Below are 27,728 nucleotides of genomic sequence, written 5' to 3'. Positions count from 1 at the left end.
GGATTTCTCACCCTCTTGTACTCAATCTCCCATGCTCGAGGGCTTGCCAGAACACAGAAAACACAGTAACTAAGTGCATGCATGCTCTTTTCCTGGAAAGAGAATTTGCCCAAATCTCTTCTATTCTGAAGGACAGCTCATTCTTGACAGCCATTTGAAAGACTTAGACCCTGCCTCACAGCACAGTCAGGGAGACAGGCAAGTAAACCACAGTTAAAACAGAAGAGGGTAATAGGTGCTATGATGGAATTAGGTATGCCCAGACATATGTGGGAGGCCAGAGGAGACATACCTTACCCAGCTTGGAATAGTTGTTGAACTGTGCAGGAAAAGGTGATGCTTTAAGAAATAGAAGTTAACTAAGAGGAAAAATAATTGAGAAAATGTCTTAGAAGCAGAAGGATTAGCACGTACACAGAGAAGTTAGAGGAGACTGAAAAGGTATGATTAAAGAAATAGATTGGAGAACAGAATACATTGAGGAGTATCAGAAAATGAGACTAAAAATGGAAACATAGGCTGTGTTACAAATACCTTTATATTGCATGCTAAAGAGTTCAGGTGTTATTCTGAAAGGAACAGGGAGCCACTGAAGTATTGATTTTAAACAGGAAAATAACCCCCCCCCAAAAAAAGTAGTAAGGATAAGACCTGGGGGCTCAATTCAGAGGGTAAGAAGAGACTAGAATGATTTACAGATTTCACAAGTCAGTTGAACATAAAGATAAATGACAGTTTCTTTCTCTTTGCCTCAAAATATAGAAGAAAAAAGAAAGAATTGGTTTGGGTAGAAGGATGGAAATGATTAATTTATTTCTGAGCATGTTAGGTTCAAAATGCTTTTTGGTTTTATAGCTCTTTCTCATAAGAGAGGCTTGGAATGTGTATTAGCGTTCTCCAGGAAGTCCCACAGTTTGTTGACTAGAAGCTGGAGAACCCAGAAAGTTGGTGTAATTGAGTTAGAATCCAAAGGCCTGAGAATTGGTGGGCTGATGATAGTCCCGATCTGAGTCTGAAAGTCCACAACTAGGACTGTTGAAGTCCAGGGGCTGAAGAAGACATGTCTCAGCTCAAGCAGAGAGAGCGAATTTGCCCTTCCTCTTCCTTTTTGTTTTATTCAGGTCTTCAAAGGTCTGGATGATGTCCACCCACACTGGGCAGGGCCCTCTGCTTTACTACGTTCACCAGTTCAAATGCTAATCTCTTCTGGGAACACCCTCACAGACACAGAAATAATGTTTTACCAGCTCTCTGGGCATCTCTTAACCCAGTCAAGTTGACACATAAAATTAACCATCACAGAATGGAAATAGTGAAGTTGTCAATATGTAATTTGAAGCAATGAGTTTGAATGTGTTCTTCAAGAAAAGTGTGCAAAGTAAGAAGAAAAAGAGTTTGAAGTTGCAGGCATGAGAGACATGTAACATTTAAGGGATTCATAAAAGAAGAATGAATGAGATAACATACAGAGAAACATAGAAGTTTCTTTTATCTATTCCTTTTAAGACTAGAGCAGTATAACAGGTACTGTAGGATTGTTGATAGGTATTATAGGAGGAAAAAAGACCAATAAGTTTGAGCTGTTACAAAGAAGATGAAAGAAATTTGTTTGCTGTAGACTTAACCAATGCCTTTAACATGCTAATATTCATCACGAGTTTTCAAGAAAGTGTTTGTTGTTTGCAGCATGTTCTAAATTCTTTTGACCATAGAATCCTTTTTTAGAGACACCTCATGAAACCAGATCTTATAAAACGTATTTTCAGAAACACTGTCCTCGAGCAAACTCTTGAGTTTTAGCTTTCAACTTCTAACATTTTGATACTCATCCCCAGTGCCACCCTAATCTATCCCTTAGCATCCAAGAATATGTATACTATAATCTTGGGAAAGGAGCAGGGAGGAGAGGAACAACGTAAAGAAAGGTAAAAGACGAAGAAATAGAAATATTTGCAGCTTATCAGAAAGAGCTGACTTCTTAAATGTATAAAGAGTATTGCAAATCCAGTAGAAAAATAGGCAGGGGCTAGGAACAGGCAGATCACAGAAAAGGAAAAATAAATGGCTGTTAAACATTTAATATGAATATTCAACCTTACTCATAAGAAAATGCAAACTGAACTACATTGAGACACTATTTTCACCTTTTAGATTGGCAAATATCAAAAAGTTTGATACATGCTGGTGAGGGTGTGTTGATGAGAATATAAATACAAACTCAGATTTGGTGATTTCCAAAATACAAATTCTCTTTGATATAGCAATTTCACTTCTAGTAATTTATCCTGCTGACATACTGACACATCTATGAAATTATGTTTGTACAAAGATATTCATTGCACCATTGTTTGTAATAGCAAGAGGTTGAAAATAACTTGAATATCTATCAATAGGGGAATAGTTAAATAAATTATGGTATATTGTTACAGCAGAGTACTGTGCAGCCCTTAAGAGATTGAAGCAGCGTGTGCATGTACCAACATGGAAAGATCTCTAAGCTGTATTATTAAGGTGCAGAACAGTGTGTGTATAGTATACTATCATTTGTATTTTTTAAAGAATATACACGTAATTGCTTTTGTATGCATCATCAAATACCTCTGTTAAGATTTATACAAAACAAAGAATGGTTGCTTTGGGGAGGAGAACTATAGCTGGGAGTCAGGGTTGAAAATTAAGGCCTCAAACCTGCAATCTAAATATTTCCAAAATGTTTAGTAGCCACAAGCAAAGAGCCTAGGAAAAGCCCTGTCTCCTACATTTCTCTGCTTAATCTCATCATAAATTATCTACATAAATAAGATTCTAGGGCTTCCCTGGTGGCACAGTGGTTAAGAATCCGCCTGCCAGTGCAGGGGACACGGGTTCGAGCCCTGCTCTGGGAAGATCCCACATGCCGTGGAGCAACTAAGCCTGTGTGCCACAACTACTGAGCTTGTGCTCTAGAGCCCACGAGCCACAACTACTGAGCCCGAGTGCCACAACTACTGAAGCCCACGCGCCTAGAGCTGAGCTCTGCAACAAGAGAAGCCACCCAATGAGAAGCCCGCGCACCGCAACGAAGAGTAGCCCCCGCTCGCCGCAACTAGAGAAAGCCCGCGCACAGCAACAAAGACCCAATGCAGCCAAAAATAAAAATAAATAAATTTTTAAAAATAAAATAAAATAAGATTCTACTTCCCAGTCTGGTAATGTTTGAACCTTTGAAGAGAATGAGAGGGAGACAAGGTCTCTGTTCCTGTCTTTTGTGGAGTTTTTTCCTAACTCTTTGAAGTCTTCAGCATGCCATCAGCACAGTGAGTTTTTAATCTTCTTTTTTCCATTTAAGACTGTGTTAGCTGATAGAGACTTGCCCTGAGAAGGCTGAAATGAAATGATTAGAGTAAAATAGAAGCTAATAGCAGATGATCAAAATATATAAATCATGATAGAGAAAAATAAGACCTTACAGTTCAGTCTTCTCATGATGACAGTTGATGTGCAGTGGGCAAGTATGGAAATATTTTCAACTGTGAAATAGCATTTGGTTTCTACTATGGAAAATCTAGATTTAAAGATTACCCCTCAAAAAGAACTATGAAGACAACTGTCTCAGTAATTTTTATGTTTTCCAAATATTTCCTTCAGATGATTAACAGTTAAAAAAAACTAACCAACCTTAGGATGAGGGAGAACCCTTACCTTTCCTTCTTTTTTTTTCAAGCTCTCATAAGAAACACCACTAGTTGAGGAAACAACATGAAAGCAGGTGCCTGAGAGCATGGGAAAGGCATGTTTTCATGTTAGTCTGATTATGTCAGAACATCAGTGATAGAATGAAACACCTCCAGCTCTCATCTCCTTTCAGCTTTCCATTTCTCCTGGGAAGTGATAGTCATTGAGGAAAACATAAGAAACTAGAAGGAAGGGTGATGCTTTAAGTGTAGAGACCCAGTTTCTTTTCAGAAGAACCTGCAACAGGATGTGAATGTTCTGTGGCAAGCCTCCAGGGATAGGTTATGTTCCTGTTACAGGAAAGGAAATCTCTAATTCCAGTGGGTACATGTAATTTGAGGAGAAGATATTTTGAAACCTTATACATGGTTACTCATAATAAGCCATCTTTTCCAATATATCTGTAACCATAAAAAATTAATATTTTGATGCCAATAAAACTAAAAACAGTAAAAGCTCAAAGAAGAAGGTGACAGTGGGAAGAAGACTCTGAGGTAGCAGTGAATTGTGAGGCCACAGTGTAGTGCTCCAAATCTAAATCTGAATGTTATTTGTCAAGCACAACATGTTATATAAAATGCTTCAAAAGATTTTGAAGGCATGTTCTTCAAAAGATTTGTCTATAAGAACCTGGCTACAGGGAATTCCCTGGTGGCGCAGTGGTTAAGAATCTGCCTGCCAGTGCGGGGGACATGGCTCTGAGCCCTGGTCCAGGAAGATCCCACGTGCCGTAGAGCAACTAAGCCCATGCACCTCGACTACTGAGCCTGCGCTCTAGAGCACACGAGTCACAACTACTGAGCCCGCGTGCCACAACTACTGAAGCCTGCGCACCTAGAGCCCATGCTCCGCAACAAGAGAAGCCACCACAATGAGAAGCCCACGCACCGCAACGAAGAGTAGCCCCCGCTCACCACCACTAGAGAAAGCCGGTGTGCAGCAACGAAAGCCCAACTCAGCCTAAATAGATAGATAGATGGATGGATAGATAGATAGATAGATAGATAGATAGATAGATAGATAGATAGATAGATACATAGGTAGGTAGGTAGACAGATAGATAAATAGATAGAGAGATAGATAGATAGATTAGATAGATAGATAGCCTGGCTACAGAGGCTATTTTCCAGATAACTCATGTGGCTGGTGGAGCCTTAAGACGTGTTTTAAAAGGTCCAGACCTTAAACCACAGAAGCTGTGAGGAAGCTTAAAGATAAATATAGAGTCTGTATGTGGGAAATCTATAATTAAAATTTAAAAGTTTAGCTATTATATAAAAAGGACCTAACACAACCCTTTTCAACATCAGCAGTACTGATTTAATGCAGTCTGTACATGTTGGATGACTGGTCTGCCCTGTCATGCAGGCACTTTTTTTTTAACTGCTGTGGGCTGAATGTTTGATCCTGACAGGATTTGCATCATTGATCCATATCACTGCCTGTGTGATGTCAGTGTGTGGGTGTACAGTTACTGAGACATAGTTAGCTTCATGTGCTGCAGTAAATCCCAAGCACTGTTTCCTACTAGAATAACAAAGAATGATTCATCATTGTTCACATTAGACTGATACTAAAAATAGTAATGTTCACAACCTGCTGCATCCATGCACATTAATATCATAGCCTTTGTAGCTTTCTAAACAAGTACACTAAAAATAAGTCTTGTTTAGAAGCAGGTGCTTGGTAAACACATCTCCTACTTTAAGTTTTCTATCAATATACAGTTTGATTTAGTGCTAGAGGTAGATTCTAACCATAATGTGATAGTCATTCTTCAACCTTTTTCTACTTCGTGTGCTTATCACTGATATATCTATATGCTTACAGATCTAATTATAAAAATTTTCAATTACCTGTACACAGATAAATGAAGTTACCCGTAATTCTGAATCATACTTAGGCCCCTGATTTAAAGTCTACTTTATCCAGCCTTAAAAATGAATAATAAATTTTCAAGGAAAAGATAGGCCCCTAAAGCAGTGAATAATAATTACCTTGATCTTTTCTTTTTCTTCTGTAACTTCCTGCCTCATTCTATTCCCAAATTATGATCACCAGCTCGTTAAATACCTAGACTCAAGGCCTGTGCTAATTGCCAGCCTCATGTGAATAAATGTTGCCAGGCATTTTGTAGCCTTAACAAATAAGCATCCCCTGTTAATAGGGTGACCTCATGTCCCATTTTGTCTAGGACAGTCCCAGTTTATGCCTGTCATCTTGGTATCTAACCGGTTTAACATTTGTTTCAGACGTTTCATTTTTTAACAGTATAATTAGAAGTTCCATTAAAATAAGCTCTAATGTATATGATCAGCCATCATTTTGTATTTCCAGCTTCTGCCATGATCTCATCTAAACAAGCAGTTTGTCCATCTCTTGTTTTTACTTTAACCTGTGATTAAACTTAAAGGCAACCGGAATAAACCATTTCTCTTTCCCTGACCCCTGGCAGAAGCAAGTCAAGGATAACAGTTAAAGTACTTAGCAGTAGAGCAAAGTACTTGTAGATAAAGGAGGGCTAAGGAGAGCTAACTCCTTGCAGTCTCTTGGTGGTGGTGGCTGAAGTATGTAATGCTAATGCCCCTGATGGCCACTTGGTGTCACCAGGCCACCACTTGGAGGGATAAGTGGGACGCATATAGGTTAGATGAATGACAAATAATATGTAGGAAATAAAATCTAAATATCTCTGCCTCAGAATATATAAAAAATAGTCTGAATAGTTTTGTCATTTATTATATAAACCTGTAACTATTTATTATTGGCAGTGCTTTTTTATTTTGCAGTAAACCCTTTCAGCAAAAATAAGCTAAAAAAAAAAAAAACCCCTAAATTTGGTGAAACATTCAAAAGAATCATAAATAAAGAGAACTCAGTGAATTTTGTTTGTAAAAATATTTGAAGGTATTGTAGTACCAGTGAAAATATTTGGACTGAAATATTTACACAGTTCAATAAGAAAAAAAACAGAACTGAGAATAACCTCCACTTAGCAGAATTTGTTCCCAGCTTACCAAACATCGCCCTCAGAATCATAGTATTTTCTTAATATAAACATTATAGTCTTAAATATTATAGAAAAGAGTCAATTGAAGGTATCAATAGCTTCAAATTTATTAACCATAAAATACAACAGTTACAGGCAGTTTTATGAAAAAATTAAAAATAAGACTACATTGAAAAAAGGAAAATTTTCAGTTAAATACCAGTGATATGGAATTAGAGACAGATATAGCTAACAAATTGATTAAGATACATAGATATGTACTAAGAATAATTGTTCTTCTTATACTATTCTTTTTTTTTTTTTTAATTTATTTATTTATTTATTTTTTTTTTTATTTATGGCTGTGTTGGGTCTTCGTTTCTGTGTGAGGGCCCTCTCCAGCCGTGGCAAGCGGGGACCACTCCTCATCGCGGTGCGCGGGCCTCTCACCATCGCGGCCCCTCTTGTTGCGGAGCACAGGCTCCAGACGCGCAGGCTCAGTAATTGTGGCTCACGGGTCCAGTTGCTCCGCGGCATGTGGGATCCTCCCAGACCAGGGCTCGAACCCGTGTCCCCTGCATTAGCAGGCAGACTCTCAACCACTGAGCCACCAGGGAAGCCCTATACTATTCTTTAATATTCAGATGTTCAATTTAAAAAAACCTGTAAAGTGCTCTTTAGTGTACTTGCATATGTGTTTTAATAAAGCATTTTATATATAACTCTTTTTCATGTTCCTCAGTAAAATAAAAGCAATTTGTCAATCAATAAAGAATAATTCCAAATTATATAATTTTAATGATTTTTTAAGCTACCTCTTTCATTTTCAGAAGTGTCCTAGATTGGATGATGTTAATATGATTACCCTACCTCTGCTCTGTTTTCTCCCTCTTCCATCACCAGAGCTAGTCAGCCTTGAGGACAAATTCTTACTTTTCTTACTTCTGAGAGTTATTCCCATATTCTTGTTCATAGATTTGGGGAAGTTTCATCAGTCTAGGAAATGCAGAAATAAGGATAATGTAGTAGTCATTAAGCTAAATTTATTTAACTTAAAGACTTTTTTAAATTCTGAAGTTAAATCCCTTCTACTGTTTTGAGCATCTTAATGAAATTATGTGATAATATAGGATAGACTTCCTTCCTTCTGTCCTTCCTTTCCACCTTTTTTCCTTTTAATGTGATTACTTGGTCTCATAAAAAGTTGGTTACCTTAATGAGTCCCCAGAATTTGTTTTGAAATTTTATTGGCATATAAATACAAATACTTGGGAAATACTACATTAGAACACAGATGTCTGAATTGACCATACCCTGGCTAGTATCTAGGCTTCTAACCTCCGGCCACCTTCACAACACCCCAGTCAATTCAAACCGTATCTGGTCTTAGGATGATCTTCACATTTGCTTCCTATTGGCATGCATAATATAGAGTAAAACTTCTGTCAAGTTGATTGATACTTTAGTTTAATACAAGTAAAGAGGGAAACTTTAGAGAAAGAAAATGCTGTGGTGTGGCTCAATCTGCAAGGTGACTAAGGCTCCTGAAAGGCTAAAGAGGAAAAACATGGGCAAGCAAATAGACTTAATATAAACAAGGTTTGATCTGTGTCCAAGATAAAGTTATAGATTCCAATCCTTTGCTCCCCTTATCTTCCTGAGGTTATTTGCCTATACTGCTGTCAGCCACTCCCCTGTAATATACTCCCTCCCATAGAGCACTTGATTAGTTGCAGACTTCATTAACCTTTTCTTGGTCGCTTGACACTATGGACATGCATCAGTTATGGTCTAAGCTGCATGAGCTTAACACGTGTTCTTTAGATGCTTTTTCAGAACCTGTACCTTAATACTGCCACAAGAATCAGCGTCACTGTCATCGTCAGAGTCAGTCTTTTGGAGGATTAGATATGTATTTGTAGAGGAGTAGAAGAGGGACATATTTCACATCCCCACTCCTTTTTTTTTTTTAATAAATTTATTTATTTATTTATTTTTAGGTGCGTTGGGTCTTTGTTGCTGTGCACGGGCTCCCTCTAGTTGTGGCAAGCAGGGGCTACTCTTCTTTGCGGTGTGCAGACTTCTCATTGCGGTGGCTTCTCTTGTTGTGGAGCACCAGCTCTAGGCATGCATGCTCAGTAGTTGTGGCTCACGGGCTCTAGAGCACAGGCTCAGTAGTTGTGGCACATGGGCTTATTTGCTCCGTGGCATGTGGAATCTTCCCGGACCAGGGCTCGAACCTTTGTCCCCTGCATTGGCAGGCGGATTCTTAACCACTGTGCCACCAGGGAAGTCCCCCCACTCTTTTAAATTTACATTTTATATGATTTGAAACCACTTTTTGCTAAGGTGAATGAGTCTGCCTCTTAAATTTTCTGACATGCAAATGACCCAGACTTACTATTACAGTCTAAGAGCAGCCTTAATAAACAACTAATCTTATTTATTGCCAGAAGGAATTTTATAAAATCATAGTCAACTCTTCCAGCTTCTCATTTGCTTCATAGATAATAATCCCTTTCTACAAGTCAGCTGATATAGCTGGCTTGCTATTTAGCTATTTAGCTATTCATTTTGCAACTAGTAGTTATTTTTGAGGATACATTGCTTAAAAGTTTTACATTTATTGATGCTTTACTAAATTTCATTTATGACCAAAGTCAGCATTACTTTATACCTGCTCTAGTTTTTTTCAAGCCAAATCACTGGGGCCATGCAGTTTGAGATGTACTTGATCTGCAGAAAATGAGGACTAGCTTGACAGTGTGGTCCTTGATATCTCAATCACATTTCAGCTCATACAAACCAGAAAGGTTTTATGGCCCATCTCTAGAAAGGGCATACATAATACCAGCCTCACTCCTTATTTATATTATTTTTTCTATCTTAATTTTCCCTATGTTAATTTTCCCTTTTCTTCAGTTTGTCATCTATTTTGTTTTGAGGTCTTTTTGTTTGGTTGATCGGTTGGTTTTTTAGGGGTTTTTTTAGCTTTTGTTTATGATGCTGTGTTTGTCTCTTAAATTTCCTTAAATTATCTTTTGGAACAGGTTTGGTTATTAAGTAATTCACTGACTATTTTCCATATGATATCCCTCACTTAGTAGAAATTTTTAGGATTTTTCTTCTCAACAATTTCAGTGAGATACATTTAGGTACATTTTGCTTTGTTACCATTATATGTAACTAACAGATATTTGGGGTGTATTGTGTGGGATCTTCCATCCAAATGTTCATTGCTTTTCTGTTTGTGGTTTATCTTCAAGTGAATTTTGGTATTATTGTGCTGCAGTTTTTCTCATTCATTTTATAATTTTTAATATTTGTTATATCCTAAACAACAGAAGCAGAGAGTAATGTCATGTTGAAAAGCATGGGTTACAGAGCTAGACCACCTAATTCTATTGCTGGCTTACTAGCTGTGAGACTTTGCAAGTTACTTAACCTCTTTGTATCTTAGTTTCCTCACCTATAATATGGAAATAATAGTCATACTACTTCACAGGGATATAATTCAGATTAGATGAGTTAATATCTGTAAAGCACTTAGACCAGTGCCTGGTACCCAATAAGTGCTTATAAACAGCATCACCCAAGTATAGTGCTACACTGACAAGCCTACCTGAAAATCAGTATTTCAGGAATGCTAATAGTTAATGCATTAAAATGTTATCAAGAAGTCCATACAATTGCTGACATGTCATGCTCCTAATTTGAGAGCCCTCTGCAAAATATTTGAGACAGTGTTGAGGGAATAAAAAGCAGGAGCATTTTAAGTTTGTTAAAATTGTCATATAATCAGGTAGAAAGGGAAAATGAATACTCATCACTGCATAATGTTTTCCTGTAATTGTGATATTCTCAGTGCATCCTCTCACTTTATTTCTATGGGAAAAGTGTTTGATGCACATTCTTGAATTAACAAGGTCTTTAGGAAATATAAAATACTTTTAACTTATATTTTTCTTATTATAACTGAAAGGTCCTTGAAAGTATGGACCCTGTCACTAATCCTGGGCAATAGAACTCTGTGGCAACTGTGGGGATAGTTGAGGATAGTAAGGGTATAGAGCTAAGTCTTGTTAAGAGGGTACTGACGACAGACCAATAAAGTAAAGACCCCAGTAGGAAATGGAGATCAGATCAAGAGTAGAAGTGGAGAGATAGCTTTGACCTAATGTGAAGGGACAGTGATTCTTCTGAAAATAGAAGAGGTGAGAAAAGTTTGTAAATAACATTGAAAGAGTTCAGTTTCATGCTGAGATATGTAGTTGAGTTTGGGTTGAGGAAGGTCCTTAGAGAGTGGTGAAGATCTCTGATAATCACTGTAGAAAACAGGATATAGGTTCTTAACCAGGGATAACTTCCTGAAAGGATTCCTGAGCAATGCTGATGGCTGAGTTAAGGTTGGATATAACTAAATTTATAAACATGCCAGTCTGAGTACCATTTGATTTCTACAGTTCAGGTCTATGAGAAGATACTTATTTGATTGACTAAAATTGGAGATTTTTAGTGAAGGGGAAGTAAAAGGAAGATATGAATGGGAAAAAAGATCAGGCCATGAAGACAGTGGTGGATCAGGAGAAACGGGAGATCATTATGAGGAAGACCAAATGTTGTAGAAGAAAGAGAACTGGAGAGATGAAAGACAGATATAGTGGCCAGAGACTGAAACATGAAAGTTTAAGATTTCAAAGATGAAATAGTGGAATTCTAAGTGATAAGTTCCAAGATATGTCTTTGAACATGGGTTACTAAAAACAGAATGGAAGAGGAGAGTTCAGGAAAAGTTGAAGTTAGGTTTCCTTGGACATGAAAGTCATTGTGCTGATGGGCAAGAGCTGGGAAAAACACTGTGAACATGGTGCCAAAGTTCTTAAGAAATGAGGACTGAGCATGACAGCAGTGAGAAGGGGTAGAGGGTGGTATGTTCCTATGGCATGATCTCAAGTAAGAAGAAAGTTAAGCATCAAACAGGAAGGACAGTGGTAATGGAAGCAGCCTTGGGGGGTCTGGAGACTGCCGCAGGGGAGAATGGGAAGCCTCTGCTCCCAGTGGCTGCTGGAAAAACTGTCCTGGGGAAAACCAGGTTTCATTTAAAGAAAGCACATGAACAGGTGTGCTGTGAAAAGGTTGAGGATATAGGGGAATTTATACTAGAGAAAAGGTTCTAGTGAGCACAGTGGAAAGAATTGAGAAGGAGATCATCAGTTAAAGAAAGAGTCAACAAATGGAAACACAGCCGTGTGAGAACATGAGCCAAAATGAGGAAGTGGGCTGCCGGGGCTTGCTTTTTGTTTAGGGGCTGAAGATCAGAGGCATGATTGGATTTACTGGGAGCCTGAATCCAACATTTATGAGGAGATACTGTTGAGACCAGGAGACTCTTCGCTATTAAGTCATGCTCTTCAGGGTAGCCTTGCCTTTTAGTAGGAACTTAGAAGGTAACAATTTCCCTTCCCCACTGGTGAGAATGATCCTTTAGTGCACGGGGCCCCAGCCCCACCCCCACCCCCGCTGGGCTGCACAGCAGGAGGTGAGTGGCTGGCAAGAGCAGAGCTTCATCTGCCGCTCCCCATCACTCCCCATTGCTCACATTACCGCCTGAACCATCCCCCTCCCCTCCCCACCCTCCGCCCTGTCCGAGGAAGAATTGTCTTCCACGAAACCAGTCCCTGGTGCCAAAAAGGTTGGGGACCGCTGCCTTAGTGTCTTATCTCCTCTGGAGTGTCTGGCATGTATTGGGTTGGCCAAAAGTTCATTCAGTTTTTTCCGTAAGATGGCTCTAGTAGCACTTAGTTGTCTTTAATTTCATTCAAAACAATTTTGTTAGATTGTATGTGACAGCTGTCATATCAGCATGCATTTAAAAAAAGGCTTATCAAGGGACTTCCCTGGTGGAGCAGTGGTTAAGAATCTGCCTGCCAATGCAGGGGACACGGGTTCGAGCCTTGGTCCGGGAAGATCCCACATGTCGTGAAGCAACTTAAGCCCGTGTGCCACAACTGCTGAACCTGCGCTCTAGAGCCCACGAGCCACAACTACTGAGCCTGCATGCCACAACTACTGACGCCCACATGCCTAGAGCCTGTGCTCCGCAACAAGAGAAGCCACCGCAGTGAGCAGCCCGCGCACCACAACAAAGAGTAGCCCCCACTCACCACAACTAGAGAAAGCCCGCATGCAGCAACCAAGACCCAACGCAGCCACAAAAAAAGAAAAAAATAGCCTGTCAAAACTGGTGAACTTTTGTGTAGCCATTTTAATATTGAAGATGGAAGAAAAAAAGCAACATTTTTGGTATATTATGCTTTATTATTCCAAGAGAGGTAAAAACGCAACTGCAACGCAAGAAAAAGATTTGTGCAGTGTATGGAGAAGGTGCTGTAACTGATCGAACGTGTCAAAAGTAGTCTGAGAAGTTTCGTGCTGGAGATTTCTCGCTGAACGCTGCTCCATGGTCGGGTAGACCAGTTGAAGTTGATAGCGATCGAATCGAGACATTCATTGAGAACAGTCAGCATTATACCACGCAGGAGATAGCTGACATACGCAAAATATCCAAATCAAGCGTTGAAAATCATTTGCACCAGCTTGGTTATGTTAATCGCCTTGATGTTTAGGTTCCACGTAAGTTAAGCGGAAAAAAACCTTCTTGACGATATTTCCGCATGCAATTCTCTACTTAAACGTAATGAAAACGTTCTGTTTTTAAAACAAATTGTTAATGGGCGATGAAAAGTGGATACAGTACAATAATGTGGAACGGAAGAGATCGTGGGGCAAGTGAAATGAACCACCACCAACCACACCAGAGGCCGGTCTTCATCCAAAGAAGGTGATGTTGTGTACATGGTGGTATTGGAAGGGAGTCCTCTATTATGAGTTTCTTCCAGAAAATCAAACGATTAATTCCGAGAAGTACTGCTCCCAATTAGACCAACTGAAAGCAGCACTCGACGAAAAGCCTCCAGAGTTAGTCAACAGAAAATGCATCATCTTCCATCAGGTTAACGCAAGACCGCACGTTTCTTTGATGACCAGGCAAAAGCTGTTACAGCTTGGCTGGGAAGTTCTGATTCATCCACCGTATTCACCAGACATTGCACCTTCGGATTTCCATTTATTTCGGTCTTTACAAAATTCTCTTAATGGAAAAAATTCCCTGGGAGACTGTAAAAGGCACCTGGAACAGTTCTTTGCTCAACAAAAAGTTTTGGGAAGATGGAATTATGAAGTTGCCTGAAAATGGCAGAAGGTAGTGGAACAAAAGGGTGAATATGTTGTTCAATAAAGTTCGTGGTGAAAATGAAAAATGTGTCTTTTATTTTTACTTAAAAACCGAAGGCACATTTTGGCCAACCCAGTATTTATTGAAACCTATTGCTCCAGGTTATCCCTTGCCAGTCCTTTTCCACCTTTTTGGAAGACTGAGTCTTTGAACATCGTTTACATATTTTTAAAATATTGCCTTATTGTTAGAGTATCCTGGTTTTGCCTCATTGTGTGCCCTTGGCAAGTTACTCAATTGCATTCTGCTTCAATTTCCTTAACCTATAAATGATGCCTACTTCAATTATTGTGAGGATTAAGTGAGTTAACACACGTAAAACACTGGATAGTGTCCTGTACATACTCTGCACTATAGCATTATTATTTTTTAAAACATATAGTGATCATACTTATAATAATAACTGTCATTTATTGAGTGCTGCCAATCAGTGTATTTGGTACTTTAAATTTATCTAATTTGATTCTCACAGCAGTGCTATGAGGTTGATTATTTTAACCTTTTTACAGAAGGAAACAGACTCACAGAAGAGCAGTAAATTGCCTTGCTAATAAATATTGAAGCTGTTATTAAAACTTACATCTTTTGATACCAAAATCCATTTTCTTTCCACTGTGCAACTTGTTACAAATCACAATCATTATCATTACCTGTATATGCGTATTAGCTGTTAATAAATTTCCTTAACTGCATTAGCACCATAAAGTAATGAAAAGACCCCCAAAAGTTCTCACAGTCTTATTCCCCTCTTTTGTACCTGAACATTTGTAGTCTCTTTCCTGGTCTCCACACATGCTTGAATACAGTGCTCTAAGCCCCAATCATGACCTGTCTTTTCAGATTTCTTGGATATGAGTGAGAATGCCATCCACCAAGTATCTGTATTAATGTCCGGGTTAAATCTTTAAAAACAATAACAACAACAAAAAATCAGAAAAAAAGGAAGTAAAACCAGCAATAAAAGTGGTAGCCTTTATTAGCTTGAGAGGTTAAATGCCAGCCTGAAATAAAAACCCCATGTTAGAGGAACACGTTGATCAAGCCTGTGTTTTACAGACAATTTTTTTGTATACTGTGGGCATTCCTTACGGGATGAGTATGGAGAGTGGGTCAAGTTACACAGGGACATTTCAGAGCGAATCTTGTAAATTAGTGTTACATGTATTCTAAAATTTATAAATGAAAAGCAGCCGGCTGGGTAATAAAACTTGAATTAGTAGATAGTGCTCATTATGTTATCAGAGGAAGGTTAAGAACAAAGAGACTTGTTTTACATCAAATATCTATTTCTCCATGTATATTTTGATGAGCTTTTGAGTTTGTTCATAAGGGAGTCCGAAAATGGTCAAATCGAAGGCAGAATCGGTAGAAATCAATTAATCATTTATCGTATCCCAAACACTGCCGGCAGGAACGCTTGGTTGTTTTTTTCCCTCTTTCCGCGGGTCACTGCGGGTCACGTGATAGGCATCACGTGACTCGGTCAAAGGATCTTTTCCTCTCACAGCTTCGCAAAAAAAAAAAAAAAAAAAAAAAAAACAGAAAGAAGCCGCAGCCGTTCTCCAATTAAAGCTGTTAACGTGTACTACGCTGTTTCCTTGTTGGATTTTCTTCTCTGCTGCTACTGTAAAAACAAAATGAGTGGTAAGATTTGCTGACTGATTTTAAACATTCTGCTTTTATTTTAGAATGTAGAAAGTATCGTATTAATCTAAAGTCATGCCATGTGTTTTTTCAATAGATGCCAGGTCTGTCGCTGTAAAAATATTTTAAATTGTGGCCATGTAGTTATAAAAAGATTAGACTTTACTTAGGGTTGAGCTGATTTTATATTCCACAGAGTATATTTTATATTCCAGAGCCTTTTCTTTACTAGGCTTTTCTTTTTACAACTAAAATCTGTAAATTGGCATCAGATTATTTGGAAGCCATTGTGAAAGCTTGCTTAAAAAGGGAATGTGTGGCACGTCAGCAGCCCGATGCATTTTAAGAATTTAAACCCAGACAAATTTATAGTTTTGTTTTTTTAAAAATGTGAATGTATACTAATAAAGAAAAAATTAAAAAGAGTTTAAATTATACTAGATGAAATATCGTCTTTATTAAATCATTGATGCCGCTTTTTAAGAAATTGAGGCTTCTCAAATTTCTTAAGATAATTGGTGAATAGAGTTGTTTACTCTTATGCACGATTTTGGAAAAGGAAATATGCCCTTAAAAATCAATAGCTGTGTGATTTGGGGTAGATTTTGCTCAAATTATATAGATTATTAAGGAGTTACTAGGTGTATCTACAGTTGTACAGATATAGCCACTCTCCTGCCAGATGTGCATTTAATGGTACAGTCAGTAACAGATGTAGCTCCTTCATTGGGACAAAATCTCCCTCACTGTCCTTAATCGGGGTTTAGTAGTTACTAAATTAAAAAGTATTGTTGGAACTAAGGAGGTAATCAAACTTTTGCATCATTAAGTATGCAGGATGTTAGAGTTTTGCTGCTATATACAGGAAGAGCAACAGAAGTGGTGCTGTAAATATTGTAGTTCTGAACATGAATACTTGTATTTATTATGTTTATACAGTGGGAGTTTTATGTGTTCAGTGTTGCATGTTACTTCACACCAGTATTTTAGATATTAAATAACGATATACATGAATTGTCTTTTTTTTTTTTTAATCTAACCTTGTACCATTTCTATCTCAGGGTAAGAAAATTCACTTGCTAAAGTGAAATGATTACTTCATAGGGATATGAGTTAATCATTATTCCTGGACTGCAGCTAGTAATGGATTTACTGCTGGTCTATTTTAGATTGGGTTTGTTTTGTTCTCTTTTCAGTATCACACTTAAATATAATTAAAGAGTAAAGTAGAATTTTGTACTACTAAGTTATAAAAGATTTTAGCAGCTTTCAAAGTATAAAATGGTTTGAATTATAACTACTTAGTATTTATGTATTCATATTTTTAGTAAAAGAAGAGCAACCCAAAGCAGTTATGTAGTTTTACAACTTTAAATGTAATCAGTAATAACTTATTTTTTACCCTGAAGGCTAAAAATCAAACAAACAAAAACTTGTTCTGATGACTTGAAGTAGGGATTAAATTTGACCACATATGCAAGGAACCACAGTCTCTGGCATATATAGTAGAAGCTCAACAAAATAATTTCCTTTATTAAGATTACAGATGTGATTTTCAGTGAATTCTCTTTCTGGTTCTCAGCTAAATTTCACATGTTCTGAATAGTATCTAAGCCAGCTCTCAGGATTCAGAAAGTTTTATATAAATTAGCTAATAGAAGTAAACCAGCATTACTTTAAAACTGCTGTCATTTTCTCTTGAGTCCAGTGTATAGAAGTTAAAAGGTGAGTTTTGGATGAAGCCTTCCTTGCCTAGAGGTATAAAGCACCTCACAAGTTTTATTTAGTGAATTTATAGGTAATGTTGCTTAGATGTAGAAAAATTATGTTCTTCCTTCTGTCTTGATTTTCAAGGATATGATGATAAAGAAGGCCTTAATTTTCCTTAGAAGCATCAGAGCATAGTTCTTAAGGCTCAAATTATAACAGTTGCCAAATTGCATATTTTAGTGTTTACTAAATACGTAGTAGAGATATATCCTCAGAAATGGAACTCCTTGGTTTTGAATCCTAGTTCTACCACTTGGGCTGTATTAACCTTTCTGCTTCAATTTCTACATCTGGAAAATGGGAGTAATAATATTTACCTAATAGAATGATTATGAGGAGGAAAAAAGTACATAAAAGGCCTGGCACGTAGTAAGTTAGTATTAGCTATTTTAAGATAATATTCTGAACAACTTCATGTATTTGGTGGGCTTGTTTTGGATAGGAAAAGTATTGTTGCAAAGTTATTTTATAGTCATATATAGTATAATTTGGTAGTCTGCCCACATACACATCACTCCTTACTTCCTCTTAACCACCTGAGTCTTTTCCCTACTTTCTTCCTTCTACTACCTGCCTCTTCTTTCTTTCCTTTCCTCCTCCCATTCTTCCACCCCTTTCCTTCCCCTCCCCTTCACTCCCTCCCTTCCAGCCCTTTTCACTTCCCTCCTGTCTTCTCCCTTATCCTCCTATTACCTCTCCTCCTTTGCCGCCTCCTCCCTCCCCTCCTGCCTTTATCCTCTCCCCCTCCTCCCTCCCTTCTCCCTCTTCTCTCTTCACCCTTTCCTTACCACTGTTTGGTACTTACCCTCTTGCATCCTCCTTTTTCCTACATTCTCTTTTTTCTTTCCTTCCCCACCTCTCACCTTCCTTCCCCTACCTTCACCAGCCTTCACCACTACTTTGTTGTTTGGTCCTCACCCCTCCTCCTTCCGTAGAAAGAGCAGAGTGGCTATAATCTGATTTGCTGTAACCTCCATGCTCTTCATTCTGTTTTTCTGAAATATGTATAATGATACCAGTGAAATTTGTTGCTTTTCTGTCCTGTGATTTAGCTTTTCCTCCTTGGTTTCTTTTATGACTGGGATCCATTATTTGTACTCTGCAGGTTGAAATCTACGTATAAAAGGAACTCTTCCTTCATTACATTCTTCATCAGACTCTTGGGTACCTTTATTTCCCTAGAAATGAGTAAAGCTCTCTGAGAAGGTTTCATTTCAACTTATTAAAAACTAGTGGGTGGGGGGACAGTGCAGTCTAAAGTTACAGGGGAAAAAAAGGAATAGAAAGAATAAAACATACCTTCCAACAGTGCCTGGTTAGAGAAGGGAAATGAGATAATATTTTTGAAAGTTGTTTGGAAAGGATATCACTATAAAAACGAAAGGAAATGTTAGAATAAGACAAGCTGAGTTTTTTTTAAAGATCTTTTCAGTGTAGGAAACAAAAAAATTTTCTTTGGGTACATATGCATGTATAGCATTTCTCCATCTTTGTTCTCAAGCCCCCACAGACATGACTTACACATTCACAAGAGGTTTTTAACCCTAACAAAGCAAATCCCAAATTTCTAACTATTCTTCCTCTTACTGCTTTTCCCGCTTGACTTTTTTTGATTTTTGCCTTTTGTATTTTTCATTGATTTTATATGCAAAGTTTAGTTTGATTTTCCTCTAGGTCAGCGTTTCTTAACTTGCACAATTATAAGAATCACCTTGGATATTTGTAAAGTAAATATGCTGGTTCAAGACCCCCATTTACTGTAAGCATACTAAACAGGAATCTCTAGGAGAACCTGGAAATCTGTGTGGTTTTTTTTGGTTTTTTGGCCATGCCACACACATGTGGGAACCTAGCTCCCTGATCAGGGATCAGACCCGCGCCCCTGCAGTGGAAGCGTGAGTCCTAACCACTGGACTGCCAGGGAAGTCCCTGTGTGTTTTAAAAAGCTCCCCAGGTGACTGTTATGGTCACTAGGCAAGTTTGAGAAACAACTATAGGTAAAGCGCAATCAGTGCACTTTATAAGTTAAACTTTTCTGTTTTTTAACATCTAAATTTCTTTTCATAGTAATACAGTCACTATTAGTTTAAGTGTTTAGATGAAGAATTCAAAATGTAATTCAGATTGTTTTCAATTTTAGCTTGCTAAGTAATCCTGGATTAATACGTCATTTCTGTGACCCATTCAGGTCCTGCTCAGGTTCCAATGATGTCCCCAAATGGTTCTGTGCCTCCTATTTACGTGCCTCCTGGATATGCCCCACAGGTATGTTTTATGTAATTTTTCTTTATATACCTATATAATAGTGATCGTTATGTTACTGTTTAATTCAGACAAAAAGTACCATTTAAGCGCTGAAGCTTACCCAGTACAGTATATCTTTGGTAAATCTATTTCACATATTTTAGTACATTTAGTATATTTGTAAAGGAGGAAAAATTAAGTTAGCAGCACTCATCATTTGGCCCTGTCTTTGGGTGTTGAATTATAATACGGAATTAATTTTAGAGTTTTATCTCCTTGGGTATGTGGGTAATGTAAGTAATATCTTAAGATTTAAAGGTGCCTACACTAACTTTTTTAAATTAATCATTTGCTTAAAAGTAATCCAAGATGGTACTTCCAATTTTATTCTTACAATCATTCACAGACACCCATAATAATTGTGTGGCACATAGTGGTCAATAGAAGAGAATCTAGACCTATAGACCTGCAACCATAAGGGCTAAGGGGATCAATATCACCACACACCTGTAGCCCTTTCCTACATACCAGTTGGAAAGCTCTGACTTAAAGAAAAAAATGATAGCTAACTTATTTGCACAGGCAAACTTAATTAAACTGTAGTATCTGTAGGTGTTCAATATCTGCTACTGAGATTATATGTAGTCGGCACTCATTGCTTCAAAACCTTCTTGGAAATAGCCAGTTTCTTATCCTAGCACTGAATTTATACTTGAAATTTTCTTCAGACCCTCTCTTACTTCCTCTCTGATTATGCCAGAATATTGGTGGGATATTGTGGTGGATTCACTGCTCACTCTGTGAAGCCTACCACTATATGAATGAGAGCAAAAGAGGACCATGATGCTGGGGAGAATGGAAGCATTCCATTAGAGAATTAGAGTCAAAAAGCTGGATCCATGTCATTTTTAAAACCCTCGCTAGCTGCGTGGCCTGGGACAAATCAATTTACTTGAGCCTCAGTGTCCTCACTGTAAGATGAGATGATAACATATTAGAAAGTGCTTCGTAAGCTTTTCAGAAGAGTAATCTGCTCACTTTCTACTTTTGTTTAGCACACTGACTCCTTAGCCTGCATTCTGCCTTTATTACCCTACTAAATCTACTCCCTGGTATATACCAAACCAAAGGCCTTTTTCCAGCCTGATCCTCTTTGAGCTCTAAACATTTGACCTTATTCATATGATTTATCCCAGATTATCTCAGATTTCCTTGAAGTAATGCTATCCTTATTCTTCCTACTTCTCTGGGTGTTCCTTCTCAGACCTTTCGCCACCTAAAGAGGATACCCAGTCTTTTCTCTGTAGCACACTTCAGTTTAACAAATGTGTTGAATGGTACCACATGTCAAGCTCTGTATTGGGTGCCAGTGACATAAAGATGATTAAGACAGATTCTTTGAAGGCAATTATAGCGTATCCTCTTCTCTCAGCTAACAGTACCTTTTATTTTTACAGCAAATTTCTACCCCTCTCCTTTCACTCAGTGATGACCTTCTAGACTTAGCTTTCCTTGAAGCTTTTCAGGTGCCTCTCCTTTGGGGTTCTCACGGCACATTATGTATATCCTTCTTTTAATGAATTTTTCACACTGTTTAGTTAATAAATTCTCTTTCCTGAGAAGATTATGAATTCGTACAGTTCCTGTATTCAACAGTGTTCAACAGATATGTATTGAGTGCTCATATATGTCAGGCGCTCTTTTAGGTGCTTGAATAAAAAGAGGCAAGGACTTCCATACTTCCGTAGTTTACATTCTTGTGGGAAAAAGGAAACAATAAGCATAATAAATGGATAAATTATATTATGTATTAGGTGGTGAGTAATAGAAAGAAAATAGAGCTAGTTACATTTTTAAATAGGGTGATCAGACTAGGCATCATTGGAAAGGTGCCTTTGAACCAGGTCTCGAAGGACGGTTGGGAGTTAGCAGTGCATCTGTTCGTGGAAAGAGGATTCTGGGAACAGAAACAGCCAATGCAAATGGCCTAAGATGAGAGCATGCCTGAACAACAAGGAGGCCATCGTGGCTGGACTGAGTCCTTAAGGCAGAATAATAGTAAGCAATGAGGTCAGAGAGATAATGGGACTAGATCATATAGGATTCATATTCATTGTTATTTCCTCGATGCTGAGTACAATGCCTGTCATATATTAAGGGCTCAATAAATATTAGTAAATCAATCAAATAATCATCCAAGTTGAGGTTCTATATCTTTAGGCCAAGAGCTACTGAAATAATCTTCCTATATTACTTCTTTGATTTTTTTCACTTCTGTGCTTATTATTTGGCTTGTCCACTCAATGAAGTCTGGATTTCTTGACATATAAGGCCTTAACACAGTTCTCTTCTAGTTTGTCTTCGTACCCTTCTCTTGATACATCTAATCACATAATCTATTTTTGCAGCCAAACATGACTACTCACATGCTCACTTGATGTTTTTCTTTCTCCATGCTTTTGTTAATGCTGTTATTTGGGGATTGTTATTCATTCCCTCATTTCTGCCTTTTGAAATTCTACCCATCCTTGAGAACCTAGATCGAGTTATTTGTGCCATTCTTTGGTTATATGTTATATACCACCTGGTATTATAATTGTGTATATATATATTCTTCTTATATGGGATTTTAAGTTCCTTGAGCATAGGGAGGTACTTTTAATTATTATTTTTGTTCTGTGGTAACTCAAATACAGTAGGTGTTTCATAAATATTTGTCAAATAAGTGAATGAACTTTAACAATAATCTTACTGGAAGGATTATGTGAGGCTAATTATTAATTAACAATTAATCAACCTTAGTTTAAGATTATCTCTAGGAAATTTATCATTTTAAGCACACAGCGGTAATCCAAGGACAAAAATCTAGTTTCATCATTATTGAAATAATTTAAGTACCCACTATGTAAGAATGGATTCTAACATTTTGACATCACTGTTGAAGTACATCCCCCATTGCCTGACATACGCAATTTCTGATGTTAGAAAATACTTATAAAGAGCCAAGTTCTAGGCACAACTAAGAGCTTGATAATTGTCCAAAACTTGGCACATAAGCAAACGTAATTATATTAGCAAATATAGAAGCTGGGAGTTGAACCAAATGTTAAGACACAGAGATGGCTGTTGTTAAGTACAAGCTGTATTTGGCTCAGCAGGAACCAAGTAGCACACACACTAAATCCATGAATAGCTATCATCTATAGTCTCCCTTTAGACTTTCGTACACTGTTCTCCCCTCAGGGCAGCAGGTTTAATCACCTCCATCCCGGCCTTGGCCTTACGTGTATCTCTTATTGAAGGCCAGTGATCCAAGGAGGGTCAAGTAATGTTTTTGCTATGTCATCATGTAATTCAATACATACTAATAGGATTCAGCAAATGTATGTATCCTAAAACGTTTGGTCAGGCAAGTAAGGACTGCAAAAATTAAAATCCAGTGTTGGGACTGTTTAGCTCTACCACTGAGGAAGTAATGATGCTACATATCTAGGAGCATATTGAGGCTGAAAAATGAAAGGTTCAAAAGACAGATCTTAATTTAAGATGAAGGTTGAGATTTAACAAAAAGACTTCTTAGTAGAAACATGAAGAAATCATGATTTACCCAGGATAAATCAACCTTCAAATTTTTGATGTTTGTACCAATGGCACGTCCCCATTAAGTTTAGACGCACTTCAGGTGTGAACTCATCATTAATTCATATATTTTAACTCCATTTTTGAGAATAACAGACAGTCAGGGTATTATACACTGGGTAATTTGGGGATTAATTGGTTCTGTTTTTCTCATTTGTAATTTGCAAAACCCAAACTCGCCATTAAAATTGCCAGTCGTGTTATAGTTCCTTTGCATATCTATTCAAGGGTTCCATAATATTGTTTATTTTATAATATTTGTACCTTAGTGCTCTGATACTTTAGCATTCTACTCAGCAGTGATGGGAATAGTCAGACTTAATTTTTCAGTTACATAACTTTTACTGTTGGATCTTTTTTTTAAAAAAATTTTTATTAACCATGACACTGTGTAAGATACCATCCAATATGATAGGGAAACCTAAAGTTAATTAAAATGATATGCATAAAGCAAAATGTAGTTCACCGGAAGCTTAAATATAAAGGAATATTAATTTTGCAAACAAGCCAATGGGAAATATATTTAGTGATAAAGAACAAATATAGTTGTATATTTTTAAAGTTGTATATTTTTCTGATCATTATTACGTAGAAAACTTGGAAAACATGTAAAAGGGTAGGGAAAAAAATTGCATTGGGTGTTATTATAACCCGGAGATACTCTCTGTAAACATTTAGAATATTTCCCTTTAGCCTTATTTCTGATTACAAAATTACAAACAATTTGGGACATAACCTTCACGAACTCTATTATTATAGTTTAACAAGTAAGAAAGGGAGGTTTACAAGAGATTTGACGTAACTGCGTAGAGGTAGAAATATGTGCCAACTGAACTGAGACATCAAATGGAGAAACAAACAAACAGTAAAACTCAAAAAACAAAGCAAATGATGACACGGAAAGCAAAAGGTGACAAGTGTAGAAGGAACTTAATTTCCTGGCAAGTAATAATAACTTATAGTCCCTAAGGGCATTGCAGCTCAGAACACTTGGTATTTTAATGATGAAGTTAATGAATGATCAAGAAAATATTATAGATTTACCTGAATGGAACTCCTGAAGTGTAATAGCAAAAAAGTTCTCTCCTTTTGCCTTTCTTGTAATGAATGGCTCCCCTGTTTTTTATAGAATGTGGGTTGTTATGGTGATGAGAGGGTACCTAACAGGGAGGGAATTGTAGATCTCATAATGTGGGGAAAGGGCCTATATCAGCTTCATGAAAAGTTTCAGATTACTCCTTTGAGCTGGACTTGGTATTTCACTGTGCCTTTATGTCAGCACGCAGCAATGAGGTCAGTAAGTTTTTCAAAGATTCTACAAACCAGTCTGATCTCAGTCTTCCCTGTCTCTCGTGGAGAGAACAGCCAAAAAAGATGGGCAGCAGTGTAAGAGACTGGAAGGGGACTTAGAGGTTTAGATGAGGACGAAGAGTCACAGTAAGAGCTGGAGAGAAAGGTTGTAGTCGCTTGTAGTGACATTGCTGTGTGTTTGATTAGATACATAAAATAAATATCTGTTGGATGAATGGCCAGAAATATCTTTATTATTGTTTAATAGCTTAAAGTTGGAGTAGTTCAGGGTTCAGGGTGAGGCAATAGAAGTAGGTTGCTAAAAGTAGTGAGGAAGCAAAGACTGTAAGCATTGAAGAAGTCACAAAACCCTAGTAGTTTGGTGTTGTTAAGGGGGGAGCAGGGGAGCATTCGAGTAGAACTAATAGAATTTATTTCTGGTCATATCATTCACTAAACAAAAAAATTTTTGAGCATCTGTCATATGCTAGGTGTATTATACCAGATATTGGGAACAGATCTGTCATGGAATGTATATTCTGGTGCACAGTATAAAATGTCAGACAGTAAACACAACCTCCTTTCTCTGCAGTCCCTCTCAGTTACGTCTGTGTTCAAATAAAGAAAAGAAAACAGGGCTTTGTCTAATTAGAAATTGCGTGGCATGTGGTTACGTGGTCAGACTATGCTGATAGTTCCATTTAATTTTATCTCATTGCCTTTAATTTTCTTTAACATAGACTAATTTGGATATTTTACCTTTTTTTTTCCTTTTCACGACTTGATTTTATTTTAATCATCACCGTCAGTGTACCCTGTTGGTATAAAATTCAATGTCCTGGCTATTTCTTGGCAGCTGGAGACGTAGCAGATAGTTTTGAGGTCTCTGGCCTTACTCTGAAGTTACTGGCTGCTCAGGTGGTTACTGGAAGTGGTGGAGTTCTCCACACACTCTTGGTCCTGGTCTGGCTCTTTTTTTTTTTTAATCTCTGCATATTAGCTTTTTTTTTTTTTTTTTTTAATTGTGGTAAAATACACACTAAAAACTTACCGTCATAACTATATTTTAAATGTGCAGTTCAGTGGTATTAAGTACATTCACATTGTTGCACTACCATACATCACAAGAACTCTTCACCTTGCAAAGCTGAACTCTGTACCTTATCAACCTTAAAAATAAAACACATAGTTATTATAGCAGCAAAATGTGGTTATTCAGGAATAGCAGAGGAATTGCAGTTCAGGGCATGCAAACTATGGCAAACCACAAGCAAGTCCCCAAAACAAAGAAGAGGACTATTCTTTTACAAAGAAAAGAGGGGAGTTGGGAAGGGGTGGTTTTTTGAGCAAAATCCATTGGAGGAAAGAGAGTTCAGGGTTATGGCTGCTTCTCATTAGGCTAGTTGTGGTGGCTTCTCATTGGCTGGTCTGTTGCTGGGCGAGGAGAAAAATCTTCCTTCCTCCAGCTGGGGTATGTAAAGTAAGCTTCTTCTGGTTGGGGAATGCAAGGTATGCTTCTTGCTAGTGTCTGCTGCAAGGGGCAGCAAGCAGTAGTAAGTGAGAAGCCTTCAGGGCTTCCCAACTCTTTTTTTAAATGAGGTTTCTTTTATTCATTTTCACAACCTGTTAAACAATAACTCCCCAATCTCCCTTCCCTCAGTTTATCTTTATATTTGAAATGTTCTTTTTCAGAAGAAAAGTGGTTTTAATTTCAAAAGTAATTTAGCCATTTCTTTTTTAACCGATGAGATCTCACTTGTGTTTGTGAAATTTTTAAAGGCAGAAGACAGGTGTTTGTGGATTCTATACCCACAAAATGAATAAGAACATAGAATTGAAACCAGATTACCTGAGTTCAGTTACTAGCTCCTCCACTTACTACCTGTGTGACCTTGCAAGTTATTTGACATCTCTGTGCCTCAGTTTCCCCATCTAAAAAATGGAGATAATAATACTACCTATTTGTAGCATTGTGTTGAGGATTAAATAGTTAATACATGTCCCTTGAGAAACTTACAGTTAAATTATAGAGTAAGACATATGGATTTGGAAAATTAACAAATACTACAGTGTTATGGATACCAAACAAGTGATAGAGAATAAATGCAATGGAATTGTTAGGAAGGAGAGATCACTGAGATCGTGGTGTCTAGGAAAGGGTCACAGAGAACAATCAAAAGAAACTATCTACAGACTCCTAACCCCACATCTCTACAAGTATCTGGAGTTATATGCTCTACCTTCTCATCTCATCAGTCCATACTTCTTTTTCATCTAGAACAAAGACAAACTTTTCTGCTCCTGTCTAGATCTTCTGCCCCAGCTGGAGCCCTGAATCTCATCTCCTTTTGCCTGCTCAAGGACATTACTCTAGCATTCTCTCTCCTACATCATCAATTTCTTACTCTCTGATGGATTGTGCTGATTAGTATATCAGTATGTTGTAATTGCTCTCACTAAAAACAACAAATTTTTTAAGCTGCTTGACTCTACTACTGTCAGTCACCACCCTAATTCCCATATTCCCCTCTGCAGGAAAACTTTCCAGAATTGTGCTGTTACCTCTCTAATTCTCCTCCCCACTTTCTCTCTTAAATCCACTCCAATCAGGCTTTGCCCCTATGATTACACTAAAACTGCTCTCATCGAGGTCACTATGACTTCCATATTGCTATATCCAATGGTCAGTCCTTAGTCTTCATCTTATTAAACCTGTCAGCAGCATTTGACAGAATTGATCCTTCCTCCCTGACACACTTAACCAAACTTCCAGACTCCACATTCTTAAGTTTTCTTCCTGCCTTACCTGGTTGTCCTTTCCCAATCTTTCTGCAGCTGCAGACTACTATTAACCAACTGCCTACTCAGCATTTACACTTAGGTGTCTTACAGACTTACCAAACTTACATGCGCAAAACCTAAAACTCCAAATCTTCCCTGGCCCCCACCCCACAAATGACTTGTTCTAACTGCAGCCTTCCCTTTCACTGTTGGTGAAATACCATCGTTCCAAAACTTCTTTTTCACACTTCTCCGCTGGAATTATCAGCTAATCTTGTTGTTCTGCCTTTAAAGATACGCAGAATGTGGACCACTTCTTACCACCTCCACTGCTACCACCGTGGTCCAAGCCTCCACCATCTC

General features: G+C 37.7%; 1 protein-coding gene and 1 long non-coding RNA gene across 8 annotated transcripts in view; one reads left to right on the top strand and one right to left on the bottom strand.

The window, feature by feature from the left end:
• The window catches only part of FNDC3A (fibronectin type III domain containing 3A), a 189,280-nt gene that overhangs the window by 102,488 nt on the left and 59,064 nt on the right, over positions 1 to 27,728 (top strand). For 6 of the 7 annotated variants that reach the window (XM_068527049.1, XM_068527047.1, XM_068527048.1 and 3 more), the window contains one exon: positions 19,600 to 19,676. In XM_068527049.1, the coding sequence (XP_068383150.1) occupies positions 19,600 to 19,676 (77 nt within the window). Of the gene's footprint in view, positions 1 to 15,541; positions 15,642 to 19,599; positions 19,677 to 27,728 lie in introns of those variants that run through there. The other variant, XM_068527050.1, reaches the window with a different exon arrangement.
• Positions 13,023 to 25,739, bottom strand: LOC137752268 (uncharacterized). The gene is made up of 3 exons (XR_011071124.1): positions 25,636 to 25,739; positions 14,755 to 14,899; positions 13,023 to 13,948 (listed from the first exon to the last, which is right to left on the bottom strand). It is a non-coding gene; the product is annotated as an uncharacterized lncRNA (long non-coding RNA).

The sequence above is a fragment of the Eschrichtius robustus genome, chromosome 18 (genome assembly GCF_028021215.1).
Source record: "Eschrichtius robustus isolate mEscRob2 chromosome 18, mEscRob2.pri, whole genome shotgun sequence".
Classification (NCBI taxonomy): Eukaryota; Metazoa; Chordata; class Mammalia; order Artiodactyla; family Eschrichtiidae; genus Eschrichtius; species Eschrichtius robustus.
Note: the sequence above shows the minus strand (reverse complement) of the source record. Positions and strands in the feature narration are given on the sequence as shown.